The 22,754-nt window shown below is 52.1% G+C and overlaps 1 protein-coding gene across 1 annotated transcript; it reads left to right on the forward strand.

The window, feature by feature from the left end:
• The first annotated feature begins 13,510 nt into the window (after nucleotides 1–13,510).
• LOC118666866 (NUT family member 2G-like) lies at nucleotides 13,511–21,358 on the forward strand. Its single transcript, XM_036329153.1, is given in 9 exon segments — nucleotides 13,511–13,604; nucleotides 15,059–15,138; nucleotides 15,140–15,167; nucleotides 17,139–17,856; nucleotides 17,998–18,126; nucleotides 18,586–18,725; nucleotides 19,185–19,429; nucleotides 19,822–19,938; nucleotides 20,498–21,358. Coding segments are annotated over 9 exon segments (2,412 nt in total).
• Nucleotides 21,359–22,754: the final 1,396 nt, after the last annotated feature.

The following is a 22,754-nucleotide window of genomic DNA, read 5'->3' on the forward strand; positions in this document are numbered from 1 at the left end:
TTCAAAGACCTAGAACAACCTCTCCAAAAATTTATATGGAATTTAAAAAGACCCTGAATAGCCACAACAATCCTGAGAAAGAACTAAGTTGGAGGGATCACAGTACCAGATATCAAGCTATATTACAAAGCCACTGTTTCAAAACCGCCTGGTACTGGCACAAGAACAGACTTAGACCAATGGAACAGAACAGAGAACTCAGAACCCAAGCCATTTTGCTCAATTAATATTTGACAAAGGAGGCAAGAGCATACAATGGAGTAGACAGTCTCTTTAATAAATGGTGTTGGGAAAATTAGACAGATACATTCAAAAAAATGAAATTAGACCACCAACTAACACCATACACAAAAATAAACTTGAAATGGATATAAAAGACTTAAATATAAGATGGGTAACCATAAAAGCCTTAGAAGAATCCATAGGCAGTAAACTATTAGACATATCTTGTAGCAGTATCTTTACTGATACATCTCCTAGTGGTCGGCAAACTGCGGCTCATGAGCCACATGCGGCTCTTTGGCCCCTTGAGTGTGGCTCTTCCACAAAATACCTCATGCGGGCACGCACATACAGTGCGATTGAAAATTCATGGCCCATGCGCAGAAGTTGGTATTTTGTGGAAAAGCCACACTCAAGGGGCCAAAAAGCCGCATGTGGCTCGCAAGCCTCAGTTTGCCGATCACTGTCCTAGGACAATAAAAACTAAGGAAAAAATAAACAAATGGGACTACATCAAATAAAAAGCTTCTGCACAGCAAAAGAAACTATCAACAAAACAACAAGAGAGCCCACTGCATGGGAGAACATATTTGCCAATGTTACATCTGATAAGGGTTTAATCTCCAAAATTCATAGGGAACTAATACAACTTAACAAAAGGATGACAAACAATCCAATTTAAAAGATGGCAAAGGACCTAAATAGACACTTTTCAGAAGAGGACATACAGAAGGCCCAGAGCCTATGAAAACATGTTCCAAGTCTCTAATCATCTGAGAGATGCAAATCAAAATGACAATGAGGTACCATCTCACACCTTTCAGAATGGCTACCATCAACAAATCAACAAATGACAAGTGCTACCGACAAGTGCTACAGAGGATGTGAAGATAAAGGAACCTTCATACACTGCTGGTGGGAATGCAGATTGGTGCAGCCATTATGGAAAACAGTATGGAGTTTCCTCAAAAAATTAAATATGGAACTCCCATTTGACCCAGTAATCCCACTTCTAGGACTATATCCCAAGAAATCAGAAACACCAATCAGAAAGAATATATGCACCCCTATTGTTCATAGCAGCACAATTTACAATAGCTAAGACTTGGAAACAGCCTAAGAGCCCACCATCAGTTGAGCGGATTAAAACACTGTGGTATATTTACACAATGGATTACTCCACTGGTATAAAAAAATAAAGAACTCTTATTATTTGCAGAAGCATGGATGGACCTAGGGGGCATTATGCTAAGCGAAATAAGCCAGTTGGAGAAAGATAAATACCACATGATCTACTCATTTGTGGAGTATAATGATCAACATAAAGTAATGAACAAAAATAGATCCAGAAACATAGAAGCATGGAACAGACTGACCTCTGAGGGAAGGCAAGGGAGGGTGGGAGGCAGGGGTAAGAGATCAACCAAAGGACTTGTATGCATGCATATAAGCAAAACCAATAGACACAGACAGTAGGGGGCGAGGACATGTGCTGGGAGTGGGAGAAGCTGGGGAGAGGTCAATGGGGGGAAAAGGGGTCATATGTAACTTTCAACAATAAAGAATTTAAATTAAAAACACAAGGGGGGGGGGGAAAGGCTGTGGTACATTTACACAATGGCATACTATGCAGCATAGAAAAGAAGGATCTCTTACCTTTTGGGACAGCATGAATGGACCCGGAGACTATTATGCTAAGCAAAATAAGTCAGAGAAATACTAGTATCATATGATCTCACTAATATGTGGAATCTAATGAACAAAATATACTGACAAACAAAATAGAATCAGAAGAATAAATACATGGAACATACTGACAAATGTTAGAGAGTGGGGCTGCGGGGGAGGCGGTGGTGGAAGCTGAAAAAAACAGTGAAGATATTAACCAAAGAACAAATGCATAGCCCACATACACAGAGAACAGTGTGGTGTAGGCCATGGGAGGGAGGGCCTGGGCTGTGTGGAAGTTGGCAAAGGGAGGAAAAATGGGGATATCTGTAATAGTATCAACAATAAAAAAAATTATAATAAAACTAGAGGCCCGATGCACGAAATTCATGCAAGAGTAGGCCTTCCTTCCCCCCGGATGCTGGCTTCCCTCTGGCACCTGGGACCTGGGCTTCCTTCCCCCTTGCCGCTGGCAGGCACCCAGGACCCGGGCTTCCCTTCCAGCCCCGGCTTCGTCTGTAAGGTCGTCCAGAAAGACATTCGGAAGGACCTCCAGACTAATTAGTGTATTATGCTTTTATTATTATAGATATAAAAATATCTATAACTCCATTGTGAAGGTTCCCCAAGAGGAGCAACTGTCTCAGGCTCACACTGAACACCCCAGCCCAGGGTTCCTGTGAAAGGGAAGGGAAGTCCCCATTACTTTTGGCTATGAACCCAATAAAGATTGTGGCTGAGTGAGACAAAGGACTGTTAGAGTCCCTGGCATTCCTCTTAAAGGGCCCATGCACAGACTTCCTTGCTAATGCACTCACACACTTTGCACTCCAGCACTAAGGCAACAGCTTGTAAAGTGCCAGAGCCATATGGAAAAAAACTGAATTGTTGGGCTTTAGGATGAGGGCTGGAGGGGCTGCTCTTTCTGAGACAAAAATGCTAACAGGCAATGTTATTCCTTTGTTGAGCCTGCCCCCCTCCCAGCCTGCAGGTGCAGGTGAGCACAAAGTCTGGGTTTTCATCAATCTGGCTAACACCATTCACCCTGCCCTTATGGTTCCCTAAAACCCTGTCCTACCAAATTAGGGGCCCACCCAAATTACTTCCAGTGGTTTAGTGATATAAATGGCTTTTCTCGGTTTACACTGTGGACTCTCCTAAATTCCCTCAAAGGTTCCAAACCCCAAACAAGTAGCATCTGTCCTCGGCATGCTCCATACACATGCTAACAGTCACAGTACTGGCAGCCAGCCTTAGTTCTCAGCTTAGCATCTCCCAGGTGTCTCCAAGCCTAGGACAAGGGGCAATCATCTACAGATCATTTTGTAGCTATCAGGTAGCCCCAGGCAGGACACAAGCAGCAGATGAACTTGGCCTGCACCACAGCCCCTCTCAGATGTCCCCAGAGCCACCAGTGGGTTTAGACCACACCAGAGCGCCACCTTAACACTTTCCCAAATGACATAACCAAAGGGCAGAATCAGTAGGCACTAGAGCCTCACTAAATCAAATCCTGCTTTGTGGGGCCAGCCCCTGAATGACAGATTGTCTGCTATAGTCACAGCCAAACCTCACAGCTAATCAATCCCTTCCACTGACATGTCAACAACATTCAAGACTCACCTATAATAGGAGAGCACACACAATCCACAAAAGGGACATGCCTAGAGCACCTGAAAGAGGTAACCTGAGAGACTCTACCACTGGGCCCCACAGGACACTTGCTACATAGGGATACTCTACCAGGATCAGGAGATGGAACAGATCTCCTGAATACATAGAAGCACAGACAGAGAGGCAGCCAAAATGAGGATACAAAGAAACATGCCCCCCCCCCAAAAAAACACACACACACACAACAACAACAGGAAAAAACTCTAGAGAAAAAACTCAACAAAACAGAGGCAAGCAATCTACCAGATGAAGAATTCAAAACACTGTTTATTAGGATGCTCAGTGAACTCAGGGAAGAATAGATAAACTCAGAACATTAACAAAGAGAAAGGGAACATAAAAATGGAGATAGAAAAAAGAATCAGTAAGAAATGAAGAATATAATAACTGAAATGAAGAATATATTAGAGTGAATCAACAGTAGATTAAAAGTAGCAGAGGATCAAATCAGCAATTTGAAGACAAGGTAGCTAAAAACACCCAATTAGAACAATAAGAAAAATAAGTTTAAAAAAATGAGGATAGTTTAAGGGACCTCTGGAACAACATCAAGTGTAACAATGTTCACATCACAGTGGTACCAGAAGAAGAGAGAGTGCAAGGGATTAAAAACCTATTTGCAGAAATAAGGATGGGAAACTTCCCTAACCTGGTGAAGGAAATAGACATACAAGTCCATGAAGCACAGAGGGTCCCAAACAAGAAGAACCCAAAGAGGTCCATACCAAGACACATCAGAAGTAAAATTATAAAAGTTAAAGACAAAGAACCTGAAAATCAGCAAGAGAAAAGCAGTAGTTACCTACAACAGAGCTGCTGTAATAATTTGATTTCTCAAGAGAAACTTTGTAGGTCAGAGGGATTAAAATTCAAAGTGATAAAAAGCAAGGACCTACAATCAAGATTACTGTACTCAGAAAGACTATCACTTAGAATAGAAGGAGAGATATGGAGCTTTTCAGAAAAGAAAAAGCTGAAGGAGTTCATCACCACCAAATGACAGTTCATGCAAATGGCAATTTAAAAAAGCTGGGTTAGCAATATATATATCAGAAAAAATAGACTTTAAATCAAAGGCTATAATAAGAGACAAAGAAGTATTCAGCAATTCCACTTCTAGGTATTTATCCAAAGTAACGCAAAACACTAAATCAAAATGACATATGCATCCCAAATTCTTTGCAGCATTATTTACAATAGCCAAGATATGAAAGAAACCTAAGTGTCCATCAGATAGACAAATGGATAAAGAAGGTTTGATACTATATACAGTCAAATATTACTTAACCAAAAGAAAGAATGAAATCTTGCCATTTACAACAAGAAGAATGGAAATTATGCTAAGTGAAATAAATTAGAGAAAGACAAGTATGATTTCACTTACATGTGGAATCTAAAGAACAAAACAAATGAACAAACAAAACAGAAACAAACTCATAAGTACAGAGAACATTTTGACGGTTGCCAGATAGGGAGGTTGGACGGATGGGTGAAAAGGGGGAAGGGATTAATATTTACAAATTGCCAGTTATAAAAACAGTCACAGGGATGTACGGGGTAAAGTACAGCATCCTATCTAATAAAAGAGAAACATGCAAATTGACCATAACCCCAACACCCTTCCCATGGGCTAATCAGCAGGATATGCAAATTAACTGCCAACCAAGATGGCAGCCGGCAGCCAGGCAGCTGAAGCGAACAGGAGGCTTGCTTGCTCCAGTGAAGGAGGAAGCCAACGTTCCCAGCCTGCCGCTGCTGGCCTCTGAGCTGCAGTCTAAGCAACTATGTTGCAATTATAGAACCTAAACAAACTCCAGAAACCTGCTTTCAGCCAGCCGGACTTCAGCCAGCAGGACCACAACAGTGTTTCAATTATAGAATCCAAACAAACCAGATACCTGCTTTCAGCAGCCGTGGTCTCAGAGCTGGAGCCAAGCCTCAGAACTAAAGCCAGCTCTCAGCTCCAGTGACAGCCATAGAAGGTAAATAAATCCCAGAATTAAAAAAAAAAAGAAAAAAAGGAGAGGTTGGGAGCTTCAGTAGCCTGCCAGCCTGAAAACGGCCCTCAACCCCTCACCCAGACTGGCCAGGCCCCCAAGTGGGGACCCCCACCCTGAAGGGGGTGTGACCAGCTGCAAACAGCCATCATCCCCTCATCCAGGCTGGCCAGGCACCGCAGTGGGGACCCCCCCCCAAGGCAACAAGATGGCGGCTAATTTACATACTGAAGGCAGGCGGCAGCGGGCAAGGCTGTCCGTGGTCCGGGACCCGGATTTGTGACTCTGCCGGGCGGGGGGCAGTACTTGAGGCTGTCCGTGGTCTGGACCTGGATCCGTGACCTGGCGGGCAGGGTGGCAGCGCTTGAGGCTGTCGGCGGTCTGGGACCAAGGTCCGTGACCTGGCGGGCGGGGGTCACTGCAGGAGGCTGTCTGCGGTCCCAGGACCCGGATCTATGACTCTGCCGGGCGAGCGGGGGGCAGTGCTTGAGGCTGTCTGCGGTCCCGGGACCCAGATCTGTGACCATTCCTGGCGGGGCGGCAGCTCACACAGGGGCGGATTGGTTGGGGTTGGGCAGGGCAGGACGCCTGGCTTCCGCCCAGCCCCAGTCACTCTGGGCAGGTGAACAGCGCAGAGAGCCTCTGGACAGGGGAGGCAGGCTGGTGGAGGGCGGCCTGTACTCCCCACATGGCGGTGGTGACAGCTGTGAGCGCGCCAAGCGGAGCCTGCAGGCTGAGCTAAAGTAGCGCCTGCACGCCATCAGCGCCCAGGAGTGGCTGCGCAAGATCTGCCTCCTGGCCCAGAAGGTGCAGGATCGCAGGGACAGCCACTGTGGCGGCTGACATCCTCCTGGCCACACCACGGGGGTTTGCGGATCTGCAAAGCCAGAGGCCTCCGGTGTGCACATCCCCCTCTGGTGTGCGAACATCCCCCAGCACACTGTCACCCTCCCATGCCTGCAACAGTTGCAAACCAAGGTGTACACAAGTTCCCCCCGCCTCTCCACCACACTTCCATCAACCAGCATGCCTAACACCCCCACAGGATGTGCACACATCCCCTCTGATGAGCTCACGTCGTTTGGAGAGTGTCTGGGTGTTCTGGGTGCTGAGGGTGGGAGCCTGTGAGAGGGCGGAGTGGTGATGCCCTGTTCCCAGGAGGCCAGTGCAGGTATGAGATCACCTCTGGGAGGTTAATGCAGGTGCTGAGGCAGGAGCAGGTGCAGACAGACACACCTGGTGGGCACGGGTGGCCCTCGCTGAGGTGCCTTCGGTCAGCATTCAAGATCAAGAACCCAGAGGCGGAGAGGAATTCCGTCTTCTCAGTGAAACAGTGGGATAGTCGGGGTGACTGTAGAGGAGGAATGTGCACTTTGGGTGCCAGTACCCATGAGCGAAGGCTGCCCTGACTGAGCCTCGCTTGCTTGGGGCCTAGCTCACTCCTGCCGGGCAGCAGGTAACAGGATGTGCTTTTCCAAATTAATGAGAGAAAACGTTGATTCTCCTGTTGCCCACGAAGGTGGAAAGTGAAGTGGGGAGACATGTGGGGAGTGAGCGAGGTTTCCTGTCTGGGGGTTCCAAATCTGCTGTTGGTTTCTTTCACTGCTGACTAGAGATATACAGGGTGTCCCCTCAAAATGTATACACACTTTGAATACCTACTAATTCCAATGGTTTTAAGCATAAGAAAGAAACAACAATGGAGCTGTTATCTGTTAAAAGTGTGGGCACAAACAGGTAGTTGGACATTCCCTGAGGCGTCTCAGATTGGAGAGGGTGAAGGCCAGACTGAGGGGCCCCTTTCTCTCCCTACCCCAGTGCACGAATTTCGTGCACCGGGCTATTAGTCTATATATATAAAAGCCTAAGCAACCAGATGACTGGACAACCGGTCGACCCTTTGACCAGTCACTATGATGCACACTGACAACCAGGGGGCAGACGCTCAATACAGGAGCTACCCCCGGGTGGTCAGTGTGCTCCCACAGCGGGAGTGCTGCTCAGCTGATAGATGGGCACCAGACACGGGGCTCACGGCTGGCGAGCGCAACTGCCATGAGCCTCTCCCACAGACACTCCCCAAGCGGGCCAGGATGAGCAGCAGCAGCATGATGCTCAGTCCAGGCTTGGGCTCCTCCCCAGCTGCGGCTGCCTGCCACTTCGCACACTACTCCATGCTGTGCGGGATTGACCCGACAGCGGGCTGGAGTCCCACGAGCTGGCGGGTAAGGCTGGGCTGTGTCGGCGCAAAGGTCCACTAATCCCCAGGCAGAGGCCAAGGGACAGGCCTCTTGTAAGTCAATAATATTGTAAGAAATACATATGGTGTCAAATAGGTACTAGACTTTCTGGGGTGATCACTTTGTAAGTTACATAAATGTCTAATCACTATGTTGTCCACCTAAAATGAATACAATATTGTATGGAAACTGTAATAAAAATCTTTAAGGTTTTTTTGTTTGTTTGTTTGTTTGTTTGTTTGTTTTAAAGAGCAGAGGATTCCTTCTGTCCAAGGAGAAATGGGGAAGGACATACACTCCAAAAAAATATTGGGCCCTGAAAAACCAGTTCTGTCCAACCCCATTCATTCTACCTGGTGGGAGATTTTCAGTGCTGATTCAAGATAATGAGATACTCCTGCTCCTCCCCCCTAAAACTCAGCATCCATACCTTCCCATTTCAGAACCAAACCAAGGAAACTCAACAAACAAACCCAAGAACATTTACCTTATATACACATTATACTGCATTTTTATTTAAAATACTTAGGTGTACCAGTTAATAATGCAGATTTTTTTCAATAGATGGAGTTAAATGTAAGGACTTAAATGTAAGACAGGAAACCATAAAAATCCTACAAGACTTCTTAGGCAGCAATATAGCAGACATATGTCATAGCGGTATCTTTACAGACACAGCTCTTAGGGCAATGGAGACTAAGGAGAAAATAAACAAATGGGACTACATCAAAATAAAAAGCTCCTGCACAAAAAAACCATCAACAAAACATAAGAAAGCCCACTGCATGGAAGAACATATTTGCCAATGATATTTCCGATAAGGGGTTAATCTACAAAATTTACAGAGAACTCATACAACTTCACAAAAGGAAGATAAAGGATCCAATCAAAAAATGGCAAAGGATCTAAATAGGCACTTTTCGAAAGAGGACATACAGAGGCCCAGAGACGTATGAAAACATGCTCAAAGTCACTAATCATCCCAGAGATGCAAACAAAACAACAGTAAGATACCATCTCACACCTGTCAGAATGGCTATCATCGACAAATCAACAAACGACAAGCGCTGGAGAGGATGTGGAGAAAAAGGAACACTCGTTCACTGCTGGTGGGAATGCAGACTGGTGCAGCCACTGTAGAAGACAGTATGGAGTTTCCTCAAAAAGTTATAAATAGAACTCCCATTTGACCCAGTAATCCCACTTCTAGGACTATATCCCAAGAAACCAGAAACACCAATCAGAAAGGATATATGTACCCCTATGTTCAGAGCAGCACAATTTACAATAGCTAAGTTTTGGAAACAGCCTAAGTGCCCATCAGCAGATGAGTGGATTAAAAAACTGGTACATCTACAGAATGGAATACTATGCCGCTATGAAAAAGAAGGAACTTTTACCATTTGCAACAGCATGGATGGAACTGGAGAGCATTATGCTAAGCGAAATAAGCCAGTCGAAAAAAGATAAATATCACATGATCTCACTCATATGTGGGATATAATGATCAACATAATTTGATGAACAAGAATAGATCCAGAGACAAATGGTAGGGGGGGGGGGTTAGAGAGCAACCAAAGGACTTGTATATATGCATATTAGCATAACCAATGGACACAGACACTGGGGCGGTTGGGGCTTGCCCGGGGTGGGAATGGCTGCAGGGGGGTGGGGGGGTGGTGTCAATTGGGGAAAAACGAGACATATGTAAAACTTTAGGCAAGAGAGAGACAGAGAGAGAGAGAGAGAGAGGGAGAGAATTTAAAGAAAAACCTAAGTATAATAAAAGAAATAGAAAATGTAAAAAGAACCAAATAAAACTTCTATATATAACCCCCTCAAATAAAATAATATAATTTTTTTTAAAATACTAGTATACTAGTAAAAGTAAGCACAGCTCCATTCCACCAATAACACACAACATGATCAGTGCAACACACTGTCATTTTATTGGGAATAGGTTATGAAAGGGGCAGTGAGAGCCACTAGGAATCTGCTTATACTAAGAGAAGCAATTATTGCGGCATTCAAGCAAGTGGGGCTGGCACATTCTGTTGGCAGGAGGATTCACCATGAGAGAGAAAAGGCCAGAAGGGGACTCACCATAAGGAAGGAAGGCCCAGAAATCCTCCGGTGGAACTAAGGGAGCCAGGAGGCAGCTGTGGGGTCAGCTGATAGCTACATTGATCACGGTTCCTTCTGGTGAGTGTACAGCTAAACATGGAATAGAGAAAAGAGGGTCATGCCATCCTCTCAGTAAAACGTGAGGCGGAGCCCTAACCGGTTTGGCTCAGTGGATAGAGTGTCGGCCTGGGGACTGAAGGGTCCCAGGTTCGATTCTGGTCAAGGGCATGTGCCTTGATTGTGGGCACATCCCTAGTGGGGAGTGTGCAGGAGGCAGCTGATCGATGTTACCCTCTCATCGATGTTTCTAGTTCTCTATCCCTCTCCCTTCCTCTCTGTAAAAAATCAATAAAATACACTAAAAACAAATAAAAAAACAAACAAAAGCGTGAGGCAGAGATGAGCTTCATGTCAGTGCCAGAAGCATTCCGAGCCTTCAGAAAACAAAGGAGAGCCTGTCTAAACAGTCTGGGAATGTCAGAGAATATCTCATCAGAGTAACACACCCCAGTCTCTCCAGTCTTAACCCCCAGTCCTTCACAGGCCCAATGCCTCCCCACCTCCATCCCTGCCACTTCACTGACCCCTAACGTCCTTCCTATCCCAATAGATTAAGGTTTCCCGAGATAGGTGGGTTAAGAACTAGCGATACCACTGACAAACCTGATACCCAACACAACCCACCACCCTGGGGCAGATGGTCTCAGGGACACTAGGCTCTGTAGACTTTCACCACCTGGCCCCGTGTGAAAGGGTGTCCTTGCCATCCACCTTATCCCAGAAGAGTCAGTAACACCAGTGCTTGCCCAGATGATTCTTAGGGAGTTTGCCTGGGGGAACACTTGGCCATCTGACCTCTGTCCAGGAAGCCCCGCCCCCCATCTTTCTGACTACTGCCTGTCAGGCCAGCAGTCCACCTGTGAAGGTTCTGTTCTGCACGGCTATCTGTCTACCAGGCCCACCTATCTAGGGCCCCAGATGCCAGGACCATACAAATGCTAAAGAATAAACAAATATCCACCTGCCTAAAGGACAGACACCCCCAATCCATCTGTAGGAAGAGGGGCCAGAAATCACCAACATTTATGGGATTCTTTGGCCCTAAAGAATGGGCTGACCTGAATAAGAGCACTGCAATGATTCAGATTGACCAGAGTCTATGCAAGGCCTGCAGCCCCAGATGCCTCGCTCCCAATTCACATAGAACCTCCCATGCATATGCCCACTGATGCTTGAATATCCCTGCTTCACACACACATGCATCCAGACACACACACACACAAATGGGGGCTGGTGAATGCTGATCACTCTCAGGGGGATGCAGGAAAGACTTCATTTGTGGTATCTGCTACGAATATTCCCAGCATGACTAATTTCAAACTACCCATCTGATGTCACTGAACACAGAGGCCAGAAGAGACATCCACCACTGACCACCCAAAGTTAGTATGAGCCAGTTCCAGTGCACTCCATCCCGTCAAACGATTATGTGCATACAAGCCACTTACACCCTGCTTACGACCCTCCACTCCCACCCAGATATATTTAAAAATTATTTTACATATATGAACATATATGAACATTTCCACCCCCGTCCTCACTGAATATACAGATAGACCACCTCTTACTACCTAAACTGTTACAAACAAAACCCTCATCATCCTTGAATATTCACATTCTACACCTACAACTATATATACACACATGAGATGGGCCTGAATACAAACATGGGCAACCAATATACCACCCAGATATACACACTGAATACCTACACAAACAAACCCTCTAAAACCATCATGTACACAATTGCCTCATATGTCACCCAAATAAAGATGCATATGCAATCCCACAGGCCTAAAATACACATATTCCATGATTTCTGAACACATACAACCTACACAGTCTCTTTGTTTCCAAACAAGCAAGTGAACTCTCACATTCCCTAGAACTCTCACAGCCCCATTCATAAGCTCTAGGAACGCAAATACATACACAGTCACAAACAACCTCTACTTATCAAATACATATAAATCCACCTCACACACAGAGAGGACACATACAAGCAATACCACCAAATTCTGCAAGCATTACATTCTGGAACAGCTGCAAAGAGGACCCTAAGCCTCCTGATACACTCACAAATCCCAAATACACACACCCACAAACCACTCATGAATATACACCCCACACACTCAGATAGATACATGCAAAACACGAAAGCACTGACAAGCCCTTAACTCTCACTAATATGCATACACAATTCTCACACACCTATGGAAACACACACGCTTGCAAATATTCTCAAGCCCTGATTATACAGACCCTCAAACTCTATGCACTATGCCACCTCTCCAGAATACAAGCTCATCACCTCGCCTCTTCAGTATGTAACAAAAGCACACTGTACACATTGTTTTCTCTGGCATCACTCTGAGCATACAGACCACGGCTTGCTAACTACTACCAAATACATGTAGAAACACTTCAGTATTCTCCCAAGAAATACACTTTAAGTACACCTGAGAACCCCTGAATAAACTGATAATTCATGCACCTGGTGATACATACTATAAACACAGACCAGTATACATGGGCAAGACATGTAGATATTTCTCCAGCAAACCACATATAAAACAACTTCCAAATTCCAAATTACCCCTAGCTAATGAGTCAGCTCTCACATCCACAAATACTACAAATAACCGTATAACACACCTCCTGTACATAGATACCATCCTCCATCCCCTGTATAAGCACAGAAACCATCTCTCCCTCAAATACTCACACCCTCGGTTCCCAAAATATGTAAGCCTTAGGGCCCGACTGAAAAATGCAAACACGGAGCTCCAGCAAACATCCTTGCCCGGCCATGGCCCAGGAACACACAGTAAACTCCACACACACACTCTCCACAAGCCCCAAACAGACCCCCCAATACCCCGTGCCCTGCAAACATGCACACCTGTCTCCCCATACGTATGTCCCAAACACACTTCATGCCACATACACACACCTGCGCACACATAATCCCTCCCAAATTCCCCAGAATTCACTCTCCCATCTTGTGAACACACAGCCACACCCCCCACACCAAACCGCACAGACACTAATGTTCACCAGCATATACACCTAGACACCCTCCAAAAGCAGCCTCCACCTGCACGTTCAGACACAGGCATGGCCGCCCCGTGGCCAGATGCCCGCAGACACAGCGTGAACTGGAGGCGCTGTCAGAGGCGGAAGAGCTGCCGGGAGCCGCGCTGTTCAGAAAACGGGGGACACAGACCGACCCCGAGTTGGACGCTCACAGGCATCACTGGGCCGTGTAGGCCCCCATCACTGACCCCCAACGGCCAGTTGCTGTCAATTCCCGGTGAAAACACACAGAATATGGGAGGGTGGGGGCTGAGCACAGACCCGGGGCACAGAGCCCACAGGGAGAACCACAGAGAAGAGGGGGCACCTGAGGGGAGAGGAGGCCGCGCGCCCCTTACCTCCCCGTTTGCCTAACGGACTCCGGAGGCCGCCATGCCAGGCCCCGCGTGCAGCCTGAGTGGCCGTTGGGGACCCGCCTGCCATTAGCGCATGCGCGTGCCTGTGGGAGCCAACTGCCCCAACGGACGCTGGGAGCAGTTGCAGGACAGAGTCCCGCCCCCAGTGGGCGTGCTCGTGCATCCTGGCGCGAGGCACCCTGGGAAGGGCCCAGGCTGTCCCTGCAGGAGAGGAAGGAGGGGAGGGAGGGGCCCTGTGAGGCCTCCTGCAGGTCCTCCTCCCAGGAACCTCCCAGCGCGTGTGCAGGGAGCACTTGCGACTTTAAAGTTGCAAACGTGCAGTCCATGCACTTGGCTGCCCCTCGGGACAGAGTTTGGGAGAGGCCGGCCTGAAGCACTGTCCTCGGAGGGGCCAGTGCCTTCATGCCCTTGGACTGCAGGTCCCTGGTTTCTAGAGAGAGTAGGTCCTTCCTCCCAGAAATCCGGGCACTGCATTGCACAATTCTGGCCAAGAACTTTAGACCTGGACACACTCTAAGAGACGCTTGCCACTGACCCCGTTCCTCCTGTTTTAATTCAGTACATGTAGGTTTTCAATAAATGTTATTTAACAGATGTTTCCCTTGCAAGACTGTTGTGCAAACATTGATCAAAACGTGACTGTCTGGGCCAGTTTCTGTTGACATGGCAGGTAGCATGGGAACAATGTCACCCTGCCCGCCCTCCTTTTTTGTATTATATTGCAGAATTACAGTTGTCAATAAAACATATATATATATATATATATATAGTAGCAGAATCAACTTACTGACTTGAGTTTGCCATATTTTCCAAAGAAACTGAAATTATACCATCATCATTCCAGTCATTTGCAAGAGGGGAAGGAGGCAGGAGAAAGACTCCTCACTACATTTTCCATTTTGCACAATTTGTGAACTATGCAAAGGCATTACTTGTTTAAAACAGTACATTAAAATCACTCAAATGGTAAAAAAAAAATGAGACACTGAACAACATAATACTCTGAGACAGTGATTTCTGGTCTTGCCCTGTAGGCTATAGGACCTTGCCTGGATGGACTGGAGCAAAGGGGATGGTTTGTAAGGCTGGGCGGCTGCATCTGCAGGGCTCCCAGCACTGGGTGGCACTTGGGGCCATGGGACTGCTTCCTAAGGAATGATGTGCACACAGCCACCGAGCATGCTGCCTCTGCTGGGTCAGTCCTAATTTCAAACACTGGGTTCCATGTGGCCATAAGTTCCCATTATTTCTTCAGGCTGCATGTTCTGACTTTTGTTCAGAAAGCGTAGTCTGTGTTGAAGTCAACCAAGTCCAGATAGGAAGCAGGTTAAGGGACCCAGAACTAGGGTGATGGGTCAAGAACTGAAATAAAGGGCCCATCAGGTGACGTTGGGTGCCTAGAACTTAGAGAAGGTCATTACTGCTAGTGTTTCTTTAAATTTGTGAGTTTAAATTTGAAAGGAACTGCTGGTTCTCGCCTACCTATCAGAGCCCTCCATGGAATGCCCCCCCACCCCCACCCCAGCCCATTGGTCCTCGGCCCCTCCCCCGCTGCAGAAGGACTGGAGCCCTACATTCTACAGTTCAAATCCAAACCTTCCCTCCACTGGATGCTGAGCAGCTGTTGGAGCAGCTCACTCTCTGGATTCTCCACTTGACTTTTCTCATTGTGGAGGCTACTAGGCAGCAGTGGTCAGTGAATGAGCCTGCGGGGATGGCTTCAGTAGGAGGTAAGACTATAGATTGGAGGGGGATGTTTTAAACACTGAGATGTCCCTCAAAACTTGGGGTTAAACTGTGACACTGGGGAAACACGGTTTGACTGAAGTAGGGGAGGGAGCGAGCACTGGACCTCCAAGGACCTGTCACCCGGGGAGGCTGGGAGCCCATGGGAACCTGTGAGGGCACTGGCAGGAGGGCTCCTAGAGGTGGGTCAGGGTGGCTCAGGGAAATGCCTGGGTGTGGAGAAAGGACGGCAGCAGGCACGTGGGCTCTTCCCAGAGGGGAGACAAGCCACTGCCACGTGTGTGGGGGGAGTAGTGGCGATGTCGTGGGGGTGGCACAGGGAGGGTCACAGGAAAGCCAGGTCCTGTGTGCTGTTCTTAGAGCACCTGGAGCTTGCCCTGCAGTATCTTTCTAAGGGATTTGAACTGAGTTCACTAGAGCTAGTGGGGGCTGTGGGAGGGTGTTAGCCAGAAAGCTGTCCAGTGGGGCTGTCTGTGGCCAAGTCCACAATGAAATGTCCTCTCGAGGGCTGAGCTGGAAGGTCCTCCAACTGCTGCAGCCCAGAGCTTCTCCCCTGCTTCCAGCCCAGAGCGCACTCCTCCTCAGCCCAGGGAGCTGCTTGTTGGCTTGGATTCCACAGGGGCAGGGCGGCCGGGTAACTTCCAACAAGAGAGGGCCCGGCTCCCTGAGCTGTCCCGAATCGTCCCTCCTGTGGCCACCCAGGTCTTCAGACAGACTGCCTCTTGTCCTGTATCTCATGGTACACCCTCTGCCCTGCCCTTTACCTTTGAGATGAGGGGTTTTCTCAGAGTCCACGTCCTTGATTCAGGGACAGAAAACAGATGTGGAGCCTGGGTGGTGTCCGTGGAACATCTGTGAAGGCAGATTCCTTATTAAAGGGGAAGGGGAGTGCACAGGGGCAGGAAGACCACAGCCTGTTTCAGTAGTAAACGTCCGAGGCCGCCTGTCCTGAGGAATTAGGGGCACGCGGTGTGCAGCGTGCTCTCCTGGACTAGGTCTGCTCGAATTCCTCTGAGCGGGGGGATGTGTTCAGACAACTGTGTCCCACAGTCACCGGCTCACACCTGGTTCCTACTGGGCGTTCACTTTCCACTGTTGGGAGCTGGAAGGAGAAGAACCTCATACAGTCTGCAGTCCCATGACCGATCTAACAGGACAGCAGCTAGGAAGTTTCTGGAAACCCTACCGACAGCCCCACTTTGCTGCATTCCGTGGCCCTTCTCTAACCCTCTGCAGCCATTGCTGGCTGTGAAGTGACAAGCTCCTGAGGGGCCATTAATCTGAGCGCTGGGGCCGAGTAGCAGGACCTGGCCCGTGTTGAGTGTTCACTGTTGGTTCTGACACACATGTGCATGCTGGTCAGTGCGTTCAAGGGTCAGATCAGGGTCCCTGTGCCTTCTTGTGGGGAGACATTACTCAAGTGTTTTTGTGTTGTTGTGCAAGCCCAGGACAGAAAGGGGGTGATTTATTGAGAAAAAGGAAGACTGAGGAGCAGATGGGGCCCTAATATTTTAGACACGGCCTGTTCTCAGAGGCCCTTTGGGTGCCTAGAACTTACCTTGGAGAAGGTCACCGGAGTGGGTCTGCCTGGGGTCATCGCCCCCAGAGCAGACTGCTGCCCAGGGCCATGCCTCTGAGGCTGGCAGGGTCGGTGCCAGGGAATCCTTAGGGCGGCTCTCAGGGTCAGCGCTGGCTGGGGCCATTTCTTCTCGCAGACCGTGGTCAGGGAGCCTTGGAGATGGGGAGCAGGTTCTCCAGTGGAGTAATTCCCAACTGGAGGTCAGAGCGTGACAATGACCTGAGGACATGTGCCACCTCTGCAGTTTGCCCATCCCAATGGCCCTCCCCTGGGAGACTCACTGCTCTGATTCCCCAGTAGCTACAGGGGGCCCAGAGCGCCTCAGTGCTGTTTGCTGGTTCTCCTCCTCCCTTCACCCTTTCCTTTCTCTCAACAGCATCTGCAGTGCTGGGAGCGGATGTGACTCTGAAGCCTGGTGCCTCCATGACTCCTTTCATGGCACAGCCCTTTTCCCCGCCCACTACTGGCCCCGCCCACCAGCCACCTGGGGAGCAGCACCTGCCACCCCTCAGGAACCTGTCATTCCCTTCTGGCCGCCCCCTGGTGCTGCCCGCTTTGCCCAGGACACCTCTGGTGGCCGGAGATGCTGGTCAAGACCCCGCTGGGCCTGGGGCTTGTAACATCATGGACCAGGTCAGGTCAGAAGGGGGACGACCACAGCCCTCCCAGACTCAGACCATTGTCCTGACTCAGGCCCCCCTCAACGGGAGTGCTCCAGGGGCCATCTGTGGGGGTGCTGTGTGTCCTGCACCCCTCTTCTTGGAAGCCACTGCGGTGGAGGCGATTATGCCCACCTCGGCTTTTGGGGGCACCCAGGCTGGCGATGGAGGCTGGTGTCCCGGCCTTCCTCCTCAAGGTCCACCACCAGCTGCCCAGCTGGCCCCCATCGTCCCCCGAGTGGACCCTGGATCATGGCCACATGGGGCTTCCAGGGAGGGTGGCCTGGCCGCCTCCCAGTCCAAGGCCTCGCTGGATGACGCCTGTAACCCCAAGAGTGTGTATGAGGACTTCCGTCATTGGCAGTGCTTCAAGGCCCTGGCCCGGGGGCACCTTCCCCAGAGTCCTGATGCGGGAGCTCTTTGCTGCTTTCTCATGTGAGTGCACTGGGCAGGGCAGGGGGTGCCTGGAGCTTTCAGTCCTGCTGGGTGGGGGGTGGGAACCTGGCGCCACTGAGCTGGGGTGGGCAGGCGGGTGGAGGCCAGGCTGCAGCCATGACTGACCCTGAGGCATTACAGGCCAGCGCTCCGGTCCCTGTCCCGCCTGAGGCCCACCATGACGCTGGAGGAGGGAATAGGGCAGGCCATGCAGGAATGGCAGCGCAAGAGCAACTTTGACCGGAGGGTCTATTCTGAGATGGCAGAAAAGTGAGTCAGGGTCCTTGGTCCCCACAACTGGGGGTAGGGCTGACTGCGGGGCAGGGTCCAGCTGTGAGGTCTCATCAGAGAGGAGGGTGGTGGGAGGGTGTCACTCAGCACTGGGTCCCTGCAGCCCAGAGGCCCTTCTCTCCTGGGAAGCCTCTCCCTCAACTTCAGAGTGTGGGTGCGTCTGTCTCACCTCCTGGGAGCCCCCCACTCCTCTGACGCTGACCCGTCCTGGGCTGGACATGAAGGCTCAGGACAGGCTGGGGAGAAGGTGCCCTGCCCAGTGGGCAGGCTCCAGCCAGAGGGGTTGTGCAGGAATGTGCTCAGCCAGCCTCCTGCCTCCCCAGTGTCCGGGCTCTGACAGCCCCAAGGCCCTGGCTCTCCCATCCCTCCACCTGCTGCTGCCTTTCTGGGCTCCCGGCGGCCTCCTTCTCAGCACAGCTGTGCCCCTCTCACCCCCAGGTTCATGGAGTTTGAGGCGGAGGAGCAGATGCGGTTTGAGAAGTTCCAGTGGAAGAAGGGGGCGCACACCCAGCCTCCTCCTGCCCCACCGAGACCTGATCCTCGGGGGCCCCCAGCCCCAGCGGTGGGCAGGCAGCCAGGTAGGCCAGCACACTCCCACGGGAACCCATGGCCAATGGCAACAGGGCCTAGGGCAGGCCACTGTCCCACCCACATGGGCCCTTCTCCTTCAGGGGGGCTTTGTTCTTTCAAGGGAAACAGCCCTGAGAGTCGGGCCTCTGACCCTTTGTCCCCATGGGTTCTGGACCTGGTGCACTTTCTCATCCCCTCTCCCCGCTCCCTGTCAAAGGCCCCACATGAAGTCTGCTGAGAAGCGGGCTGGCTGCGGGGCCCCTTGGAGATTTGGTGGCTCCACACGTCCTCACACATGACTCTCTTGGGTGCTCCCCTCTGGCCTCTCCCCTCACATAGTCACAGGCTTCAGGTGGCCCGACCCAGCCGCACCCGTATTAATGCCCCAAACACTGCCCTCAGCATCGCATGCCCTGGAGGTGGGAGCTTTATCCCCTCACGCTCCCTCCTCTTCCCTCTCTGCCCAGCGCGCACTACCAGGAAGGCTGTACCCAGTGCCCAGTGTGCCCACACACCCCAGCCGCCCTGGGAGACTGAGTCCCACAATGGGATGCCCACTGAGGCCGAGCAAGAGGACATGGACATCATGGATGAGCTGCCCATGGGGGCGCCAGGTGGAGGACGGGAAGATGAAATAAAGGAGTGTCTGCAAGATGAGGGTCTCCTGAGCTACCTGGACCAGCTGTGCTCCCAGGAAGACTTTGTCACCCAGGTGGGCTGGCTGGCAGCTCCGGGTCTATACGGTCCCAGAGGGAGGTGCTGCAGCACCCAGACCCGGGTTCTCCCAGGCTGATGGGATTGGGCTCTGCTCTTTGTTCCTGAGCTGGATGGGTGAGAGTGTGTGTGTTGTGTGCATGTGTGCGCTTTGTGTGGGTGTGGTGTGTGTGCTGTGTTCTAGTGGGTGTGCCCATGTGTGTGTATGTGCATGTATGTGTTTGTGTGTGTGTGTGTGTGTGTGTGTGCACCTGATGACCATGATGGAGTAAAACACCCCCCTGAGCAAGAGGACGGGTGGGTCTTGGCTTTCCCACTTGTGCTCCAGGCCCCGCTGACTCCCAGTCTGCTCCCTGCCAAGGGGCTCACAGCCGCTTCCTTCTGTCCCAGGTGGAGGCGGTCATTCACCCCCAATTCATGGAACAAATAATGTCCCCAGACGCACAGCAGGATCCCTTGGCCCTAGCTGAGGAGTTGGAGCAGGAGGAAGGGCTCACTGCTGCCCAGGTGAGCCAGGGGAGGGTGGACATTAGGGAGATGGGAGGGGGACCCCAAGTGAGCCATCATACCCAGGGACCCCAGGGGAGTTAGAGGAGGGACAGGCCCTAGTGAGTCAGGGAGGGAGGGAGGGCGGGAGGTAGATCAGGGGGGGGGACCCTCAGGGAGCCAGGGGAGGACGCACCCAGGTAAACCAGAGCAGGGAGCAGCACAGAACCAGGACACACATGCCAGTGTCCACGCCATCCCTGCCTGCAGGCACCGCATGCGGAGGGGCCAGCCCTGGGTGTGAGCTGGGCAGAACGACAAGAAGGAGAGGGCTACAGAGAGGAGGGGGTGGGAGCCCAGAAGGGGAGGGGACACAAGGCTGGGAATATGGCACAGGGGACAGAGGAGAGACACATGACTGTGGTGGATTCCAGTCACAGTGTCACCTCCCCTTCCTCCCCCCAGTGCCATTGTCCCATCACCCACGCTCCTCCTCCTCCTCCACACACACACACACACACACACACACACACACACACACACGTGTGCAGCGTCAGTCACTGTCCCTTCTTCCTCCCAGCTGATAGAGAAGCGAGTCCTGGCCTCCAAGGAGGGGGACGTGCAGGCACCCCCGAGTCATGGTGCTCCCCTGTGGGGCTCAAGTCCTTCTGAGTCTGCGACCAGCCAAGATGCCCAGAGGCGTGACCGTGGCCCCCAGCTGGGGGTCAGTGACAAAGCCTGCCCACCAGAGACCAACTTCAAGGACCAGCAAAGGCGCGGCCCAGCGGGCGCCCACCGGCCCAGGCCCCAGGCCTTTGCTGTCTCTGCGGGGCGTCAGGAGCACCCACCACTCCGGGCTCGATGCCCCCCCGCTGCTCCCCAGGGCCACGGGCCTGCTGACTGCGCACTGGGCCCCAGGGAGGCCTGCGTCCCCAGAGAGGCCTCTCCTGTCAGGGAGACTCGCGGGCCAGCGGACAGGCCCCGTGAGGAGGAGGAGGACCTCCGCAGCCTGGCCTTCCTCTGGGCCTCTCCCGGCCGCCTGCTGCCCTGCGCGCTCTCTCTGAGTCCTGTCCCCGCCTCGGGCCTGGCCTGCCCTGGAGGTCGCGGGCCCGGGGGCGCGGCCCAGTCCCAGCCCCTTCAGAGACGAGGCCTCAGCCGAGCTGCACCTGCCGCGTCCAAGTCTCAGAAGAAGACCCCCCGCCCAGGGGCCGACCTCGGGGTCTGTGGGCGGCCAGCACTGGCTCTGGGGCTGGTGCCCTCCTCACAGCCTCGCAAGAGGAAGTGTGACCCGTCTGACCCAGGGAGTGGGAGGAAGCGGCACTGTAGCCAGGATGGAGCATTGGGGTGTGCCCCCCACTGCCAGCGCCCCGAGGGGCCCAGACTGCATGGGGCCTGGCTGTCCCCCAGAGGAGCCAAGGGCTCCTTCTCATCGCAGGGCTGATCCTGCTGTTTCACTGACATGGGAGGATGGGAGGCAGGAAGGAGGGCAGGACCCTTAGGGCGTGGGTGGGTTTGGGTGGGAGTAGGAGGGAGGGCGGGACCCTTAGGGTGGGGGTGGGTTTGGGTGGGGGTAGGAGGGAGGGCGGGACCCTTAGGGCGTGGGTGGGCCTGGGTGGGGGTAGGAGGGAGGGCAGGATTGTTAGGGCTGGGTGGGCCTGGGTGGGGGTAGGCGGGAGGACAGGACCATTAGGGTGGGGGTGGGCCTGGGGTGGGGGTAGGAGTAGCACCTTTGGGGCATTGTGGGTCTGTTATGAATAAAGATAATTTTGTTTGAAAATGCTCTGGGGGCCGCTGTGTCTGTACTCGGGTCTGCGCTGCTCCTTGGAGAGGGGACCTGAGAGGAAGGGAGGATGCGGGAGGTCCTGGGCGCTCTGCTTCCACAGGGGACCCTCAGTCCCTCCTCCTGATTGACAGGGACCTCTTCCTGCTCCTGGGAGCACACAGCTCTCCAATCCCCAGGGACCCCTCCCACCACTGCTGCTCCCAAGGCCGGACTGTGGCCTCACCCGAGAGGGAAAGGCTGGGCCTCAGGGGCACCTGTCCCCCATGGGCCTCCTGCAGGAGGAGCACCCTCTGTCTCAGCGGGTGGTTGAAAGTGGAGGGGGGTGAGGGCGAGGCTGGAACAAGGGGGTGACAGGAGAGTAATGGCGACAAGCCTGTTAAAGGTGGGTACACGGGGAATGGCAGAGGGTGGGGAGGATACCAAGTCCCTTGGGGGGTTTCTGTGTGGGACGATCCTGTCCAGCTGGGGGAGGAGGACCCCTCTGCTGTGGCTGGGGGACGGGGCTCAGGGACAACGGGGATTCAAGGACGCCCACGACTGCTGTCCCTTCCCTCCCAACCAGGGCTGGACTCTTGTGTGACAGATGCTGACGCAGATTTACATCCGCGTGGGAAACAGGTGCTTCTCACAACCTGTGGGGCCCTTTCACAAGCACGACCAGCAGGGGCGGCAGGGGCCCAGGTGCGTGTGGCCCCAGGGCTGGTGGCAGCTGAGATCCCGGCTGAGCGAGGGGCCCAGTCACCGGCTGTGGGCACTGCTACCGACCCCACAGACAAAGCAGGGACCCGACCCCGGATGTAAGCGTGAGATGAGCGAGCCAGCAGTGAGGGACGGAGCTGAGCCTGGAGGAGACCCCTGTCTGCAGAACTGCCTGTCCCAGCTCTGCTCCCACGTGGCCACGCCCTGGCCCTCACCCCCTGCCTCCTGGCCACTGCCTCTTCCCCAGGTTCAAGTCGGATTCCTGCCCTGGGCTCAGGTTGGGTGGGACGGCTGAGGCTCCGGAGCACGGCCCCAGCCCACCCAGCATGCGAAGCTGTGGCCCCGGGCGGCGGTG

This window comes from Myotis myotis, unplaced genomic scaffold, assembly GCF_014108235.1.
Source record: "Myotis myotis isolate mMyoMyo1 unplaced genomic scaffold, mMyoMyo1.p scaffold_m19_p_12, whole genome shotgun sequence".
NCBI classification, from domain to species: domain Eukaryota; kingdom Metazoa; phylum Chordata; class Mammalia; order Chiroptera; family Vespertilionidae; genus Myotis; species Myotis myotis.